This window comes from Falco naumanni, chromosome 5 (assembly GCF_017639655.2).
Source record: "Falco naumanni isolate bFalNau1 chromosome 5, bFalNau1.pat, whole genome shotgun sequence".
Lineage (NCBI taxonomy): Eukaryota > Metazoa > Chordata > Aves > Falconiformes > Falconidae > Falco > Falco naumanni.
In genome coordinates this window covers 61,948,425-61,962,905 of record NC_054058.1, presented here as the reverse complement: position 1 = coordinate 61,962,905, position 14,481 = coordinate 61,948,425, and the positions used below count along the sequence as shown (strand labels likewise).

General features: G+C 42.2%; 1 protein-coding gene across 1 annotated transcript in view; it reads left to right on the top strand.

The window, feature by feature from the left end:
- EXOC4 (exocyst complex component 4) overlaps positions 1-14,481 on the top strand; it is a 413,600-nt gene that overhangs the window by 358,304 nt on the left and 40,815 nt on the right. Inside the window, exon 14 of the mRNA XM_040594462.1 lies at positions 2,115-2,293. Within this exon, the coding sequence (XP_040450396.1) occupies positions 2,115-2,293 (179 nt within the window). The remainder of the gene's footprint in view (positions 1-2,114; positions 2,294-14,481) is intronic.

Sequence of the window (14,481 nt, the reverse complement as noted above, 5' to 3'; positions counted from 1 at the left end):
TATCCATCCAAAGCAGTGCCAAAACTGTTTCTCTTTGCATGTGGGAAGGCAGAAGAGCTTTCCCCGCAATAAAACTGAATTTGTAATCACAGTTGTGGGCAGCAGAGTGGTAGTGACTCCTCACTGAACAGCTCTCAAATTGTGGTTCCCAAAAAAATGCTTTTTTTACGGCATTTTGTATTGGAAAGCCATGTTAATGAAGGTAGAAATTCACCAAATGTTTCATTTGTTACTTTTCCAAGTGATGGATGCAGTTGCCAGAGAGATTTGGTAGTCTTAAGTCAACAGGAGTGTTTTGGTTGGAAGGGAAAAAACATTTCTGTGAAATGTCTTCTGCTCCACGGGAACAGATGAGGGTATCCGAGTGTTTATAGGTGGGTAAAGCAAAGTGAGGTGTTTCATTTTTGCTGTAGAAGTCAATAATGTGTTTTACTTGGAAGAATGATCATATTTTGCTGGGGAAAAAAAATGGTCTAGCCTGGCCATGATCTTGTCCACCTGCTTCAACCCTGTATTCACCTTCAACCGTCCATTTGGACTTCAGATGGGTCACTCAACTGTCCTTACTCCCCAAATCTTTGTAGCCTCTTACGACTGTCCAAGAAATGCCTGGTCAGGGAAGCTTGTTAAGGGCTTTCCTGAAGTTCAGAAAGGATTTAATGTATTTCCAGTAGCCAGTATTGATCAAAATTAACCCTGTCTTATGGAGAGGAAGAACAGCTGAACTACCACTGCATACTCCACTGGAGTTGGAAATGTTTCTGTGTCTCAGTCCTGACACAGCCAACAGATAAGGATTCCTCCCAAACCGCAGTATGCGGGTTACAGCCTAAGGCAGCATATTTTTTATTGTCAGCAGAAGAAAATCCTCGAAGAGATTTTTTTAATGAAGGCTATTTTTGTCTTTTGCCTTTAATGAATTCAATTGAGCAATTTAAAACCATTTCAGGGTTGGTTCATTTATATATTTTTTTCTGAAGTGACAGTGAAGTCCCAGGGACATGCTGGCAATAAAACTGCTTAGATAGTATATAAAATGCCACTGATGGGATTATTTTGCTGCAGCTCGTTGCAGCTATTATGCTCAGCAGCATGATTCCTCATTGTAAGTTCATAAAAGAGCTAATGACAGGAAGTGGAGATTTGCAAAGTTGAATGAAAAGTGGAATGCAAATTCATAACAAAAAGAGCAGCTAATGATGGGAAGAGTGTACTGAGGACCACGGTAAATGTGCCATCACTTAGAGTCTTTCAACGAAATGCACTTGGTTCCAGCCAGGAGCTGTTGTAATTAGATGTAGAAACCGTGTCCTGATTTTCTCGATCCTAATGGTACACAAAAAGTCATGCCAGAGTCTCCTCTTTCACCTGCAAAAGCAATAAGAATATTTGCCTTGCAAATAGGACATAACTAACTATGTTCTCCATGAAGACAAGTGTTGGGAAAGTAAAATCTGAAGGCAAAGATAGAACATAACAGTGGAGTGCGCAGTTACACACCTTGAAAGAACTTTTTTCGGCTTTTCGGTAAACACCTTTGTTTTTTCAGTGAACACGTTTGTCTTGGTCATCTTTTTTCACCAGGTGCTGTGTCTATGCAGGTAAAATAATGCAAGGACTGATACGCAAAACCATTTGTCACTTTGTCATGATAACCCATCAGGTTTTACAGATTTCTTTTGATAGATGTGTGAAAGAAAAATGAATCAGAGGTTGAAAAGTTCATTTTTGAGGAAAGGTTAAAAGAACTGCATGTGTGTTCTTTATACATATCCCAGGGAGACAGAGAAAGCACCTGCATGTCTCAGCAAGGTGTAAATGCTGGGTGGGGGTAAGAGGTGTGGGAGTTGACTGAGATGAAGTTTGTAACTGTGAGGAATGAGGTGAAATTCAGAGATTGTAAGTGCAAGGAGAAGGACAGGAAAAAACATCCCTGAGACAGAGGTCTCATTCACAGTAACAAAACTTCAAAAACTCCTCCAGACAACATTCTTGAGACCCCACACTGGAACAGTTCTACATTGGCTGGTTTGACCTTCTCCGTGGTGTAACTGATGTCTCTCCCTTGCTGTCTCGTGCTGTATTTCTGAGGGTGGCTTTGGTTTGCATTTCAGGGCTGCTTTCGGCAAAGAATCAGAAGTTCTCATTGGCAACCTGGGAGATAAACTCATCCCTCAGCAGGAGATCCTGCGGGACGTCAGTGACCTGAAGGCCTTGGCCAACATGCACGAGAGCCTGGAGTGGTTAGCAGGTCGCACCAAGGCAGCCTTTTCCAACCTATCAGCCTCCCAGAGTAAGTAGCTCCCATAGGAGAACCTTTGTCTTATAAATGAGAACCAGCATAAATATGCAATTTTAGTGGAGATGGGCATCTTTGTTCTTGATTTCAAAATGGGTTTATGTCAAAGAGAATAGAAAGCAAAGCAGCTTCATTCCTTTCTTCATAGTAAATGCTGTGGTGTGACATCTACTCAGGCTGTGGTGGGTACCATATGAGGGTGCCAGGAGCATCACTTCTAGCATAAGCTCTGAAGGGTCTTTCAGTGTTTGAGCTTTTCAGCTGTCCCTGCTAATGACATTGTACAGGAGAAGGTATCAGTGCCAAGACAGGTTTTGTTTTCTTTAAAGAATCGCTAATTCGCTTAATATTTAAAAATATATGTGTATTATAAATTCAGTAGAGAAGCTGAACAGCTTTTAATGAGGAATGCCCTAACATGCATGGCACTAGGGCACCAATGCTCAGCCTGCAAAGGCAGAAGTAACCCTCAGTGAACTGAAGTGCCAAGAGGGCAAAGACAGGGGAGCCTGGAGACCCCACTTCTGCTCCTGGCTGTCAAGGATTGCCCGCACTACTTTTGTGAGATCATTTCACTTCTCTGTGCTTCAGCTTTCGCTCCATCCCCCAGGGAATAGTGATTATTTTTTTTTTCTGTCTGGAAAGTGATAGAGACATGATTAGTGTTGCTTCTCTTCTTATCACTGTCATTGGTGTTGTCAGCACAGAGTCACGTTCAGAGGAGGGCTGTGGCTGTGCCCCTGAAGTAGAGCTCGGCATAAACAGATCTCAGCTCTGCTGCTTTCCACTGACACTTTTCCACTGTTACTAATTTGCAAGGGGTCACCTATAGCTCAGCTGACATGGGGTTAAGCTTTTCCGAGGACCGGGAGTCTAGGTCTCACCTGCCTACCCAGACGTTGCCAGTAGCTGTCCTGTGTCACAGGCTGAAGCTGGGGAGGTGACCATGCATTTGTTAGAGCACTTCGTATTACCCTAGATCCCTGTAATAAAATACTGTGTTTTACAAATATTGAACATCCCCTGTTGTTGAGGGGTTATATTAAATGCAGCTGCCTGGGGTGTGGAAGGAGGCATCTACACTTCGTTGTAGATGAGGAGCAGAGGAGAAGAAAAGCATTGCATAAAAAAGTCCGCACAGCTTGGTAGGATCCCAAGACACATGGGGATGCGGTGAGGATGCACAGCATTCCTGCCTTTTCTGGGAAGTGATGGGGGAAATTTTCTAGTGCTAAAGTTGTAGTGTTATATGTCCATTAAACTAATTGTCCTTCAACAGCAGAGCATCTCTGGTTGACTGACAACCTTTCCTATGGCTTATAACTCTGCTTTAGAGCAGGACCTTTAAACTCCTTACTCCAGATGACCACAACCAGTTTGCCAAGATCCAAAAGGATCAATAAGATTATACAATCAGCTAACAATTTAAGACCCAGAATACTACAGGTAACTTCAATATTCCTGTAACCCATACTTTGAGTTCTCAATACCTGAGTGACAAGAAGAATTACTGTGGTCTCACAGAGTGTACTTTAGAAGATTAAAAGAAATAAAAGAAAAGAAAACAAAGGCAAATGGAAAATGCTATCAAAGTTCAGTAGCCAAATATTTATTCACAGAACTTCAGTTACTGGGAGAGTTCTTGGGGCTGAGGCATTGTGCTCTGACAGTCAAAGTTGTTAAAAATAGAAACATCATTTATAATTTCAGTTCTGGTTGAAACTCAATTTTTTTAATAAATCAATTTTGCCAAACATTAAAGGGCATGAGTATGACTTTCAGGCTTCTGAGAGGACGTTACGTGCAGCAGTGAATAAACATAAAAGTACGAAGTGTAATATTTCACTTGGCAGCATCCTCCTGACAATAAAAAATCATCTTCCTTTGTAATAACTTTATACCAATGCACTAAAATGTCTGTACACAAGTGCCAGGAGTATCTGAAACAAGAGGAAGAACGTGCAATGTTAGGAAATGATAGAGGCTTTTGACCTCATGGTTATAAATGAAACCTGGTGGAATATATCTCATAAATGGAACATCAATAGAGCTGACTGCAATCTATATGGGAGAAGTAAAAAGTGATGCCGTGGGGCAGAGGTGGTGGTATAAGTCAGATGTATTTACAAATCCAGCAAGCTACAGTGATGTACAGGGGAGTGCAATTCTTTTGGGGAAGAATATGAAGAGTAAACAACAGAGGAAAAATGAGATGAGATGTCTCTTTCCATCCCACCTGGGCAGGAGGATGAGAGCAATGCAAATGTGCTTGGACTGCGCTGAGAGGAGGAAAAATTACATCTACCTATTGTTTCAAAGATTCATACAATGTTAATGCCATAACATTCATCTGTCGTATGGTGACTTGTTTTCTGTTGTGGTTTGATCATCTGAATTTCTGAGCATGTCATTGCTGGAAGCCACAGCATGTTAATGAGCATTGGGGGAGGGAGAAAGGGAAATAACTGACCTAAAGTAACGCTAAATAAAGGGAGGCTGTGCCACATGCTGAAGCTCACCAAACTCAGATTCACATCATTGTCAATGGAGCCAGCTTTTTTTTTTTAAGACATGCCCACCTGAAACCCAAGCATTCTGGTTCAATGCAGCTCGAATCCATGGTTCATCATGTGCAAGTCAACGGGCCATTAGTCACCCAGCTCGCTTTTTGGGTGGCTGACTTTGGGCAGATGGCAATTGTTACATTCCTTTGAGCAACTTGTCTTCTGCTTTGTTTTTCTCCTTGGACTTGATGCTACATTGAAGTGTCTGTTCTTGAACAAGAGCACTGACCGCATTAACTGTTAGCCGTGGTGGGGGTTTATCTTCCGTGCTTACCACATGTTGGCCAATGCATGATGAGAACTCACATCCAGATCTTTGATTGTTTGTTTCTCTGTTCTGTCCCAGCAACTTGAGATTAAATCTTGCTTCCACTCAGGGCATCATCAAAGCACTTGGTGAGTGACTGGGATGAGAATTTTCTGTGCAGTGCCAGAAATACCGTAATCTCCAACAAGTCCATGACATAGTGGTGGTGGCCCTGTATTCTTTTCTGTAGAAAGTCGGTAGCTTTTCCAGCAAAGCTTCCTTGGCTGTAAACCAACTTTATAGCATATATAATAGCATAGCTAGAGCTATTCAGAAACCACAGGGTGGAGTTGGGCAAATATGGACATGTTTTGGGAAATCCTTAAAAGGGGACTACCTGTTGGTGGCTTTTTGGTTAGGTTGTCAATTGTCCCCTTCCTAGAGATAAAAATTCAATAACCTTTTGCTGTGAATGTGCCACAATCATCACTCATTTAAAAACAGTCTTGCTAATAGAGTGTTTTATCATGCTGGGCAGTCTCTGCATTCTTCATTATTTAGTGTTTGCTAAGCTGATGACTCTTCCATAGCTCTTCCCTTATCTGCACTCCTTCAGAATTGGATTTTATATTTTCCAAACCAGTCAGATATGACAAAGTCATTTTCTTTTGCTCTTGTCTTTTGAGGGAATATAAACTTCTTTTTAACAATAAGCATTGAAGGATTAAAGTTTCTGGAAGAAGACAAATTAACTGAGGAAGTCAAGTAAATTTTAAATCGTTTTTATATGAAAATGGAAGAAGGGTTTCCTCTTCTCTTCCTCTCCTGCTTCTCTGCCTTGTTATATGCAGATATTCCCTTGCCAGAGCTTCAGCCTTCTGAAGCCCTCTGAATATTTTACAAAGAAGGAATTATTATTCACAATGAAGGAGTTGGGACGTTCTTTACATTTTTAAGATGGTTGCATGCTGTGTGTAGGTAGGAAGGTGAAAGATTAGCCATTAGCTTACTGAGTTGTGGATAACCTTTCAAATTCCGCCAGCTGCTGGCATCTTGTGACTTCCAGGTTGTTGTAGTCAGCACTTAATGACTGGCTGGCTTAAACATTGAGTTTGAAATTACTTTCTCATAGCCTGACATAAACCACAATTGTCTATCTCTTCTAGATGGCTTACTGTAAGAAAGCTTTTGTATGTGTACCATGTGTCCACATATGTTTATAGATCAGTAGATACTCTTGTATCCACCCAAAGATGTGCTCAGTGTACCATGTTCACTTGCTGCGTGTGCTTTCTCTTTCTTGTCCTTGATGAAGAATAATACCATTTTAGTACCTCAACAGTTTTATCTAGAAAAATAGGACTCCAGCAATAGTGTCAAGAAAGACGACTCCTCCTCTGTCATTGTCTTCTCCAGGAAAAGAAAATCTTTTTAGAAATGGATCCTGAGGCTCAATATTTAGTCAGAGTAAGGAGGTGCATCAAGAAGCCTCCTGAGAGGAAGCATTGGGTCAGGGGGGTATTGATATCAAGGCCCAGGAAACAAACTCTTGAGTGTTTTTATTGTGGGCTGTTTGTTGGCTTTTTGAGCACCCCAGGTCCTGAATTCATGCAGTTGGGTGAGCACCTTTCTGTATCTGAAAACCACACACATGCATGCATGCTTACCCTTTTTCTTGAAGAAGAGCTTCAAAAGCATGAAGGATTCAAAACATGCTGTTTTTTAAAACCAGACCTAAACCAATGATTTCTTTGTCAGTTGTGACAGCTCTTGACTTTCAATACCAGCTCCTCCCTGTCCCCTAGTCTCCCTTGGAAGTTGGCACTGGAGCAAAGATTCCTTAGAAAGCAAAGATTCAAAGTCTTTGACACAAACCTGGCTTCAACGAGACAACAGGCTTATCCTGTGTCTGCAGTGGCAGAAAATAGAAGTTAAACTCTCAGTAATTGAGGAAAAATCTAAGTACACATTTGGAATTAACCTCTGCAGCTCAACCCTGCCTCCCTATGGGGAAGCACCTCAGGAGTAGAGGAGATGCATGGGAGACCTTCTCCGGAGGGCTCACCCCATCGCTGGGACTGCCATGCCCTTGAGGACATCTTAACCCTGCTGCTGTCAGCAAAGCTGTACCCACAGCAAAATAAACAGGATGAAGCTGTTTCTGTGCTACCTGCTTGTCACTCCACAGACACGAACTGCAATTGCTCACTGGCAGAGCTGAGTCTCCGCTCTGGTGATTTGCATTAGACACTGAGCTAATTACGGTGTTTGGTTAAGCCAGCTGCATGCGGGTTTAATGAGAAATGTGGAAATGCCACGCTCCCTTTTCAAAGGGGGGTTGGCACAGACCATTGGCACACCATGACTTTCCAGTTCTCCCTCCCCTTTTCACACGAGCCATATTCCAGGAGGGGTGGAGAGACAGCTCCAGGCAGGGCCATGGCCTTCCTGCCCCTGCCTCTGCCACCAATCCCACTGTGGCAGCTGTAAATAGGGTGTTTAAGTGATGTCAATATGTCAAAGTGATGCAGGTGCCAATATGCAGATTGAGAGATAAATCACTCTTGTTCTTCCCAAGGAAGTCCGTTCCCATTGGATTCTTATCTTTCTTTTTGTCACCCATCTGAGCAATTGAAATCATACTGTGCACCATACAAAAAGCCAGCGTGGAGTTTGTTACGGGCACAAGCTTTACCCAGGAACTCAATGATTTTTGGTAGCGCTCTTAATTCCCACTGCCACATCGTACTGTAATCCTGTGATTTCCAAATTAGAGGCCTCAATCTCATGTGGGGTTGCAAACCAGGCAGATTTAATTGCAGAAGTGCTGAGAAGTAAAATCACAATGACATCAACAATAAAGCTTAGGAGCCATCGGCTTCATCTGTTTACGTTGCAAAAAGAGCGTGGCTCTTTCCTGGCAGCTGGGTCTAGTTACAAACACCATCAGGGTGCTGTTCGATCTGTGTGTTTATTTAAGATGTTATAAAATGAGGAGATTTATTTAGGGGCATTGCAGCGTGTGCAGAGACAGTTTGCCCCTTCTGAAGTATCTAAAAGGTACAGCTTCTTAACTTCTTTATCCAGGGTGTTTCCAAAGCAGGTTATTTTCTACTGTTCAGGGATGCTTTCACCCTAGAATCAAAGAGCAATGGAAGATACCTTCACCACTTCTTCTACAGATGAGCAGCGCTTCACCTCCAGATTTGCAGCAGTTTGGATAAGCTACAACTTCAAAATCGGAGGGGGGTGGGGATGGCAGCGGAAGGTTTGTACTACAGTTTTTTAACAAATACTGCAGCAATCTGTCACTGGCTGGCTCTTATTAATGCTAATGCTGAGAATTTGCATCACATTTTCTGACCATGGATCTCAAAATACTTTGAAAAGGTTAGTGAAGGCCATTATGGGATAAGACTATCCTGGACCACTTTGCAGCCTGAGGGTCAGCATCCCCTTTTGCCTGGCTTTGTAAGCCTCCTCATACTAAAAAAGGCTTTGATGGCTAATAGAAAGCATCCTGCAACACTCAAGAAAGCGATGCCTTTTTAAATTGATGGCGGAGCCCCTTTATACCACTTTGCCAGAGTAAAGGAGCTATAATTTACTGTCACTTTAAGGCCCCTTTCTGCTGACAGAGTGGTGTAAAGGGGTCTCGGTACAAATGAAAATCAGGCTCAATGCAGTGGTAAAATTGATGCCTTTCATTTTGTAGTCAGGCCACACAGCGGTGGTGAACTTAGATGGGTCTTTGTGTTTAACCCCAGTGTTTCTAATGAACTGAATTCAGCTCTGAAATGGGGCTATACTTCAAGCTGGAGCTTGGGGTTTTTTTCTGTCACTGAACTTGTAACACGTCTTGCTGTATTGATTGCTCATGGGGAACTTTTTTTGTAGAGATCTATTAATAGAGAACCTTGTTTAAAAGCCAGATTAAAGATGATCAACATGTGCCTGACCTCACGCAGGAGAAGGACTTAGTGAATGCTGTTGCTTTATTATTGCAACAAAAGTAAATGTCTTTCTAAAACAGGAAAAGCTGCAAATTTCTAACAAATGCAAAACATCTGCCAATAACTTTTAAAAGATAAATCGTGAGTGCTTGTATTATTTGATGGTTATCTGTTGCTTCAATATAACTTAGTCTAAATGACAGCTTTCCATTTTAGCTGCTTAAATTTTCCAATGCTTTTTTTCCTGTTCCACTAACAGAACAGTTGGTGCTCTTCTGCAAATGCTCAAAACATAGTCAGATCCCCTTCTTAGGTGCTCTGAACATTCATAGTATGATTATCCATAATGTCTTTTTCCATGTTATAGCTGTGCACACATTGATTGGAGATCTGGTGTCCTGGGGTGATCCTTCCCACCTCTGCCTTGCAAACTGTTTGATCAGGATCATATTAACTCAGTTTGTGTCTACGATGTGTTTTACAGGTGAACGCAAGTTCACCCCATCCATCCCGAGTTTGCCACAAGTTCACATGAATGTGGGTAGTCCTGCAGTAAGGTCAGGATGTCAAGCCCTGCACCTGGCTAGAGTGTATTAATTTGGTCTGGGAACGGCTGGTGCAAAACAATTTGGACACCTTCATTCAGATATAGCTGGTTTGGAGGAGAACCACAGGAAGCCAAAAGGAAAAGATCTTCTTGGCCATCTTATCCGCAGTGCTGTGACTCATATCCACACAGCTCCCTCTGGTCAGTCCCACAGCTCAGCCTGTTCCTGCATTGACATCTCTGGGATGCTGCAGAGATGACCAATGTCATCTCCTCGCTGCTACAAATCCCACCATTGCCCATGCGTGCTTGGGGCTGGTTTTGAATCAAGAAATGAGATACCTGCCTCGAGTCATGTATTTCCCCAGGTGGGACTCCCCTTGAGCAACGACAGGAAAGCTTTGTCATCCTCAGCCACAGTAAAATGTGGACCTGTGAAGTCCAAACCAAACCATCTGTGATCACCTGCTGACTAATTGCCATTTGTAGTTTTGATAGAAGCTATAAATGTACTCATATTTATGTTAAAGCTGCTACAAACAGGCTGGAGACTCCTAGCTAATATTTAGACCATGTGTTCAGCAGATGCATCATGTCACCTGGTGTCATTCCATACTGAATGGTAAAAGCCTAATGGGGGAACCAGTGTCAGAGTGCAGAGGCCTTTCAGAAGACTTTTGAGAGGGAATATTAAATATCCATGGATATCTTGACTTGGCTCTTGGGTTCATTGATAAAAGGCTCATAAAACCTCTATCAGCAATACTGTTGGATGTGTTTTCTCCCAGAGAGCCTCCAGATTGAATGGATTGACCCAAGATATCAAAATGGGATTATTTTTTTCCCCTCTTAAGTGCTAATTCAGCAAAATTGTCTTGAATCCAAAAGCAAAGCTGTGTCTGTTGGTCTCTTAACACCAGCTGAAGCTGACCAGGATCTGAGCAGAGCTATTTAGGCCGCAGACGAGAGTCCAGCTGGTACCGTCTTAGCTGAGTTGGGTTTTGGAGTATTGAAACCATGGAAAATTTATTTGGGACAGCAAAGTGTTAAGACTAACCTTCAAGACCAGCAGAAAACTGCTAACCTTGTGAAGACAAAATAGCTGTTTTGGCAACCTGAGTATTAAGAGATTTTTTTTAATAACTTTGGCAAAAAAAAAAAAAAAATGGGTCTGCTTTACTGAATCTCAGGGACTGAAACCATACAGTCATCAGACAACTGAAAGCTCTTGTTTTCTTGTCAAAGTGATCTCCTAGTGCCTTTCAGCGCCTTTTTTTTTTCCTTGAATGTCTGCAGTGAAGCTGTTCTTATGGATTAGTGGTTGCAGCTTTCCCCAGCCTCAATGCTTTACATCAAATATTTAATGGTTAGAAAATGAGATGTTGTTTTCCTGATCTGGATGCTCAGCATTTATGGTTCTTTATCTCACAGAATAGGCACACCACCGTGATGCAATCCCAGTATTGATCTGGTGCTGTGGGGTCAGCACTTAGCTTATCGTCATGATTACACTAATTACTCTTGTTCCATCTTTCTTTCCTCCCACCCACCAGCCTTAAACGCAGGGGACTGTCATGTAAATAAGTGACCTAATTAGCAGTGCTTTCAAACCATTTTACAATGAGGAACCCTCACGAGTAATACCAGCAAATCAAGGTTTTTCTGGAAATAACTCCAAAGAGCTTGCTCTCCACTCCAGTTGGTTCAATGTGTTAGGATCTCTTCTGAAGAAAATGACTCATTGGTGTCAAAGATTAATAGCAGTAAGTCCACCTGCCTCTCTTTGGTTTGTTAGAGGTGATGGCTTACCACACTGGGGAAGGGGCAAAATCATTTTCAAAACTCGGTGAGCGGGCCCAAAATGGTCAATCATTGATGTCACCAGTGAGTCAATTCTCCACGGTGCATGGGCTATAGGGTCATTCTGTATTTGTGTGGGACTTGGGGGAAGTGACTCTTGAAAATCACAGAATCACAGAATCATTTGGGTTGGAAGGGACCTTAAAGGCAAGGGACCTACTCCCAACCCCCCTGCCATGCGCAGGGACACATAATAGTAAATAAGCAGAAGTTGTGGAGAAGTCAGACTGTGAGTCTGATGCAGCTGATGCAAAATGTAACTGATGTTCCTGCTGACATTAAGGTCATCTCTGTGCTTGTCTCTTTTCCTGTGAGTAGATTCTGTGTGTTTCCCATCCTTCAGCCTACATTTGAAAACCCTTTGTTGTTCCCATGGGTATTCATATTGACACTTCCGTCTATATCCTTCTGGACAAGGCTCATTCATTCTTGTTTGTCTTCCAGCACAAGCCTCTCTGCTGCTCCTCTTCTTGCTTTGCAAACCGATCTATTAAAAACAAAGAGCCCCCAAAACACTTTTATCTAATTGTCAACAGTCAAAAAAAGGGATCCTTAAGGTTTCTGCTGAACTGTATTTATTTTCAGTACCTTTCTTTACCTTGTCTCCGCCTCTTGCAAAGAAGAGCAGTTTTGCTCCTGGGCATCAGGACACTGATTTCAGGACTTCAGGACTACTGTTCCTTGCTCTTCTGGCAAGTCCAGTAGACTGGGAGTTTTAAGTCCCTGGGGAATATGTCCCTCTTTGGATGTCTACCCAGAGAAATTGTGCAATGATGTTTTGAGGGCATTTATTGCCAAGGTGCAGCTCAATACCGCCTCAATGGAGGACTCTGAGGAAAGAAAGGAAGAAGTTAAATTTATGCTTGTGTGTGCAAGGGAAATTAAGTGGAATCTCGGATGATTTTAAGCATCACTCCCTTTCTTGGCTCAGTTGATCCCTCCCTTAAAACATCTTGATCCCTCACTTTCTAGTTCCAGGTTCAGTTATGCTGCTTTGTAAGTATTCTAATACCAATCACTGATTTTTCTTTTCTGTTTCTGAGGAAGCCTTATGTGCAGGTTGACAGCTCTTTGTAGGTTTGGGGACTTATTTAATATTAATCCAAGCATGTGGCCAAAGCTCATCGTCCTTATGTGTTTAGCTGCCAAAAAATTAATCATTTTAATTCACGTAGGACACATCCTAAGAGCAGTGTAGAGAGTCTTCCGTGAAGTCAGTACATAAATGCCTGTTGTTTCCCTCTGCCTCGATTCACATTATGTGGATTTTTCTCTAGTTTTCACAAATGCCCAGCATTCCTGCTTAGTGCTCGCCAGTGAGTTAATGGCACAGCCAGCGTGCTCTGAGTCAGATACCATTAAAGTATCATTATTTTGATGATACGTACATGTTTATGCTGAATGCTGCGAAGCATTCTTTATTAACAGTTGAGCTAAAATTATCTCCATCAGCTCTGAGGAAACACTGCCTTGAACAAAGCATCTGGCCTTCAGGTTTTCTGTTTTCCTTCCATTCAGTTTTGCTCATTCATTCACAAATGTTGACAGTTTATAAAAGGTCTTCTCTGCCTATTGAAACTAGTGACAAATGGGTAAAGAAATCAGTTTGGCTCTGTGTCGATTGATGGAAGTGTCTCCGTTGACTTCGCTGAAGCTGTGGTTTTGCCATCTTTAATGAAAATTAGGTGAAGCATGTGGCTAATTCTGGCTGACCAAGCACAGAGAAGGGTGGGAAACACTGAACAGGCAAAAAACACTTTCCATTGCAGATGTATGGTTTTTACTAAGCTTTCTAAATCAAGTCACTTCTGAGCTAATAGAATTCAGACCAAGAAATAATATTTCTGAGAGAAGTAGGAAGGGGAAAGTTACCTTATAAATAAGTAAAACCAGAAAAATTTAACACAGAATAGTTTTTGCAGTTGAGAAGCACTGAAACAGCAAACTCTGGACTTGCCGAAGTGATCCTTCCAGACTGAAAGTCGTCAACTGTGACAGCTCTCCTGCTCTTAGCTGCACCTGCACAATTTTGCATCCTTCAGTGAAGAAAACCTGCTCTTCAGAGTTTTATAAATGAACCAAGAGGTTGTGCATTCTTTTTGTTTACATTCAGATTTTTTCCAGACCTGAATGCAAAGTGCTTAAAGAAAAGTGTTGAGCAACCAGACCTTCCAGTGGCTTATCGTACGATAGAGCTAGAACCTCCCACCATACTTCTTCCCTACCCCTCTAGCTCGGAGACACCTTTGTTCCCCCTGATAATCCTTTTCCTGAGGCTGCATATTTGCAAAAAGTAATGGAAAACAAACCACTTTTAGAGGAGTTATTGCCTTTTTAAAAGTGCTAATTTTCTTGTGAAATTTATGCCTGCCAGCAGAGGCAGACCAGAAACTCCACAGGCAGCTCTAACGAGACAATTCATTAACTAGCGAGTGTACACACGCCATAAAAAACATTAATTCACAAAATGAAAAACTAATAGAGTGTTTAGCCTGTTCTTTATCACCAGCGACAGTCTGTGCTCTCCTCATCATTAGTGTTTACCGAACTGATGGAGACTGCAACCCAGCCTGCTTATCACCACTCATCGCAAATGGGGTCATGATGCTTTTTTCCAGCATGCTGCCTTGTCCCCTCTCCCACACTGGAATTTTAACACAGAGTGATGGGCAGAGAGGCATGGAAGGAAGCTCCTAATGTCAGCCTTCAGTTATGTCTTGCCTTTCACAGATTTTGGTCAGAAGTTCTCCTTCCTTCTCCATCCTCCTCAGAACCTCAAGATTTGCAAGGGAAAATCCCTTCCTTAAGTTATCTTCCCATACAGTCCTGGTTGCCTCTACTAAAGAACAGGATTCATTACTAGTAATTTTCTATGAGTAATAATAATGAGAAACCCTTCCTGAGCTTGTTTTCTCTTTACTTCTGCTTGTCCTTTCAGTGTTGGCATACCTTTGCCTCACAGCACCAGTGAGTGGTTTTGCCATTGATCCCAGTAAAAGTTGAGCCAGACC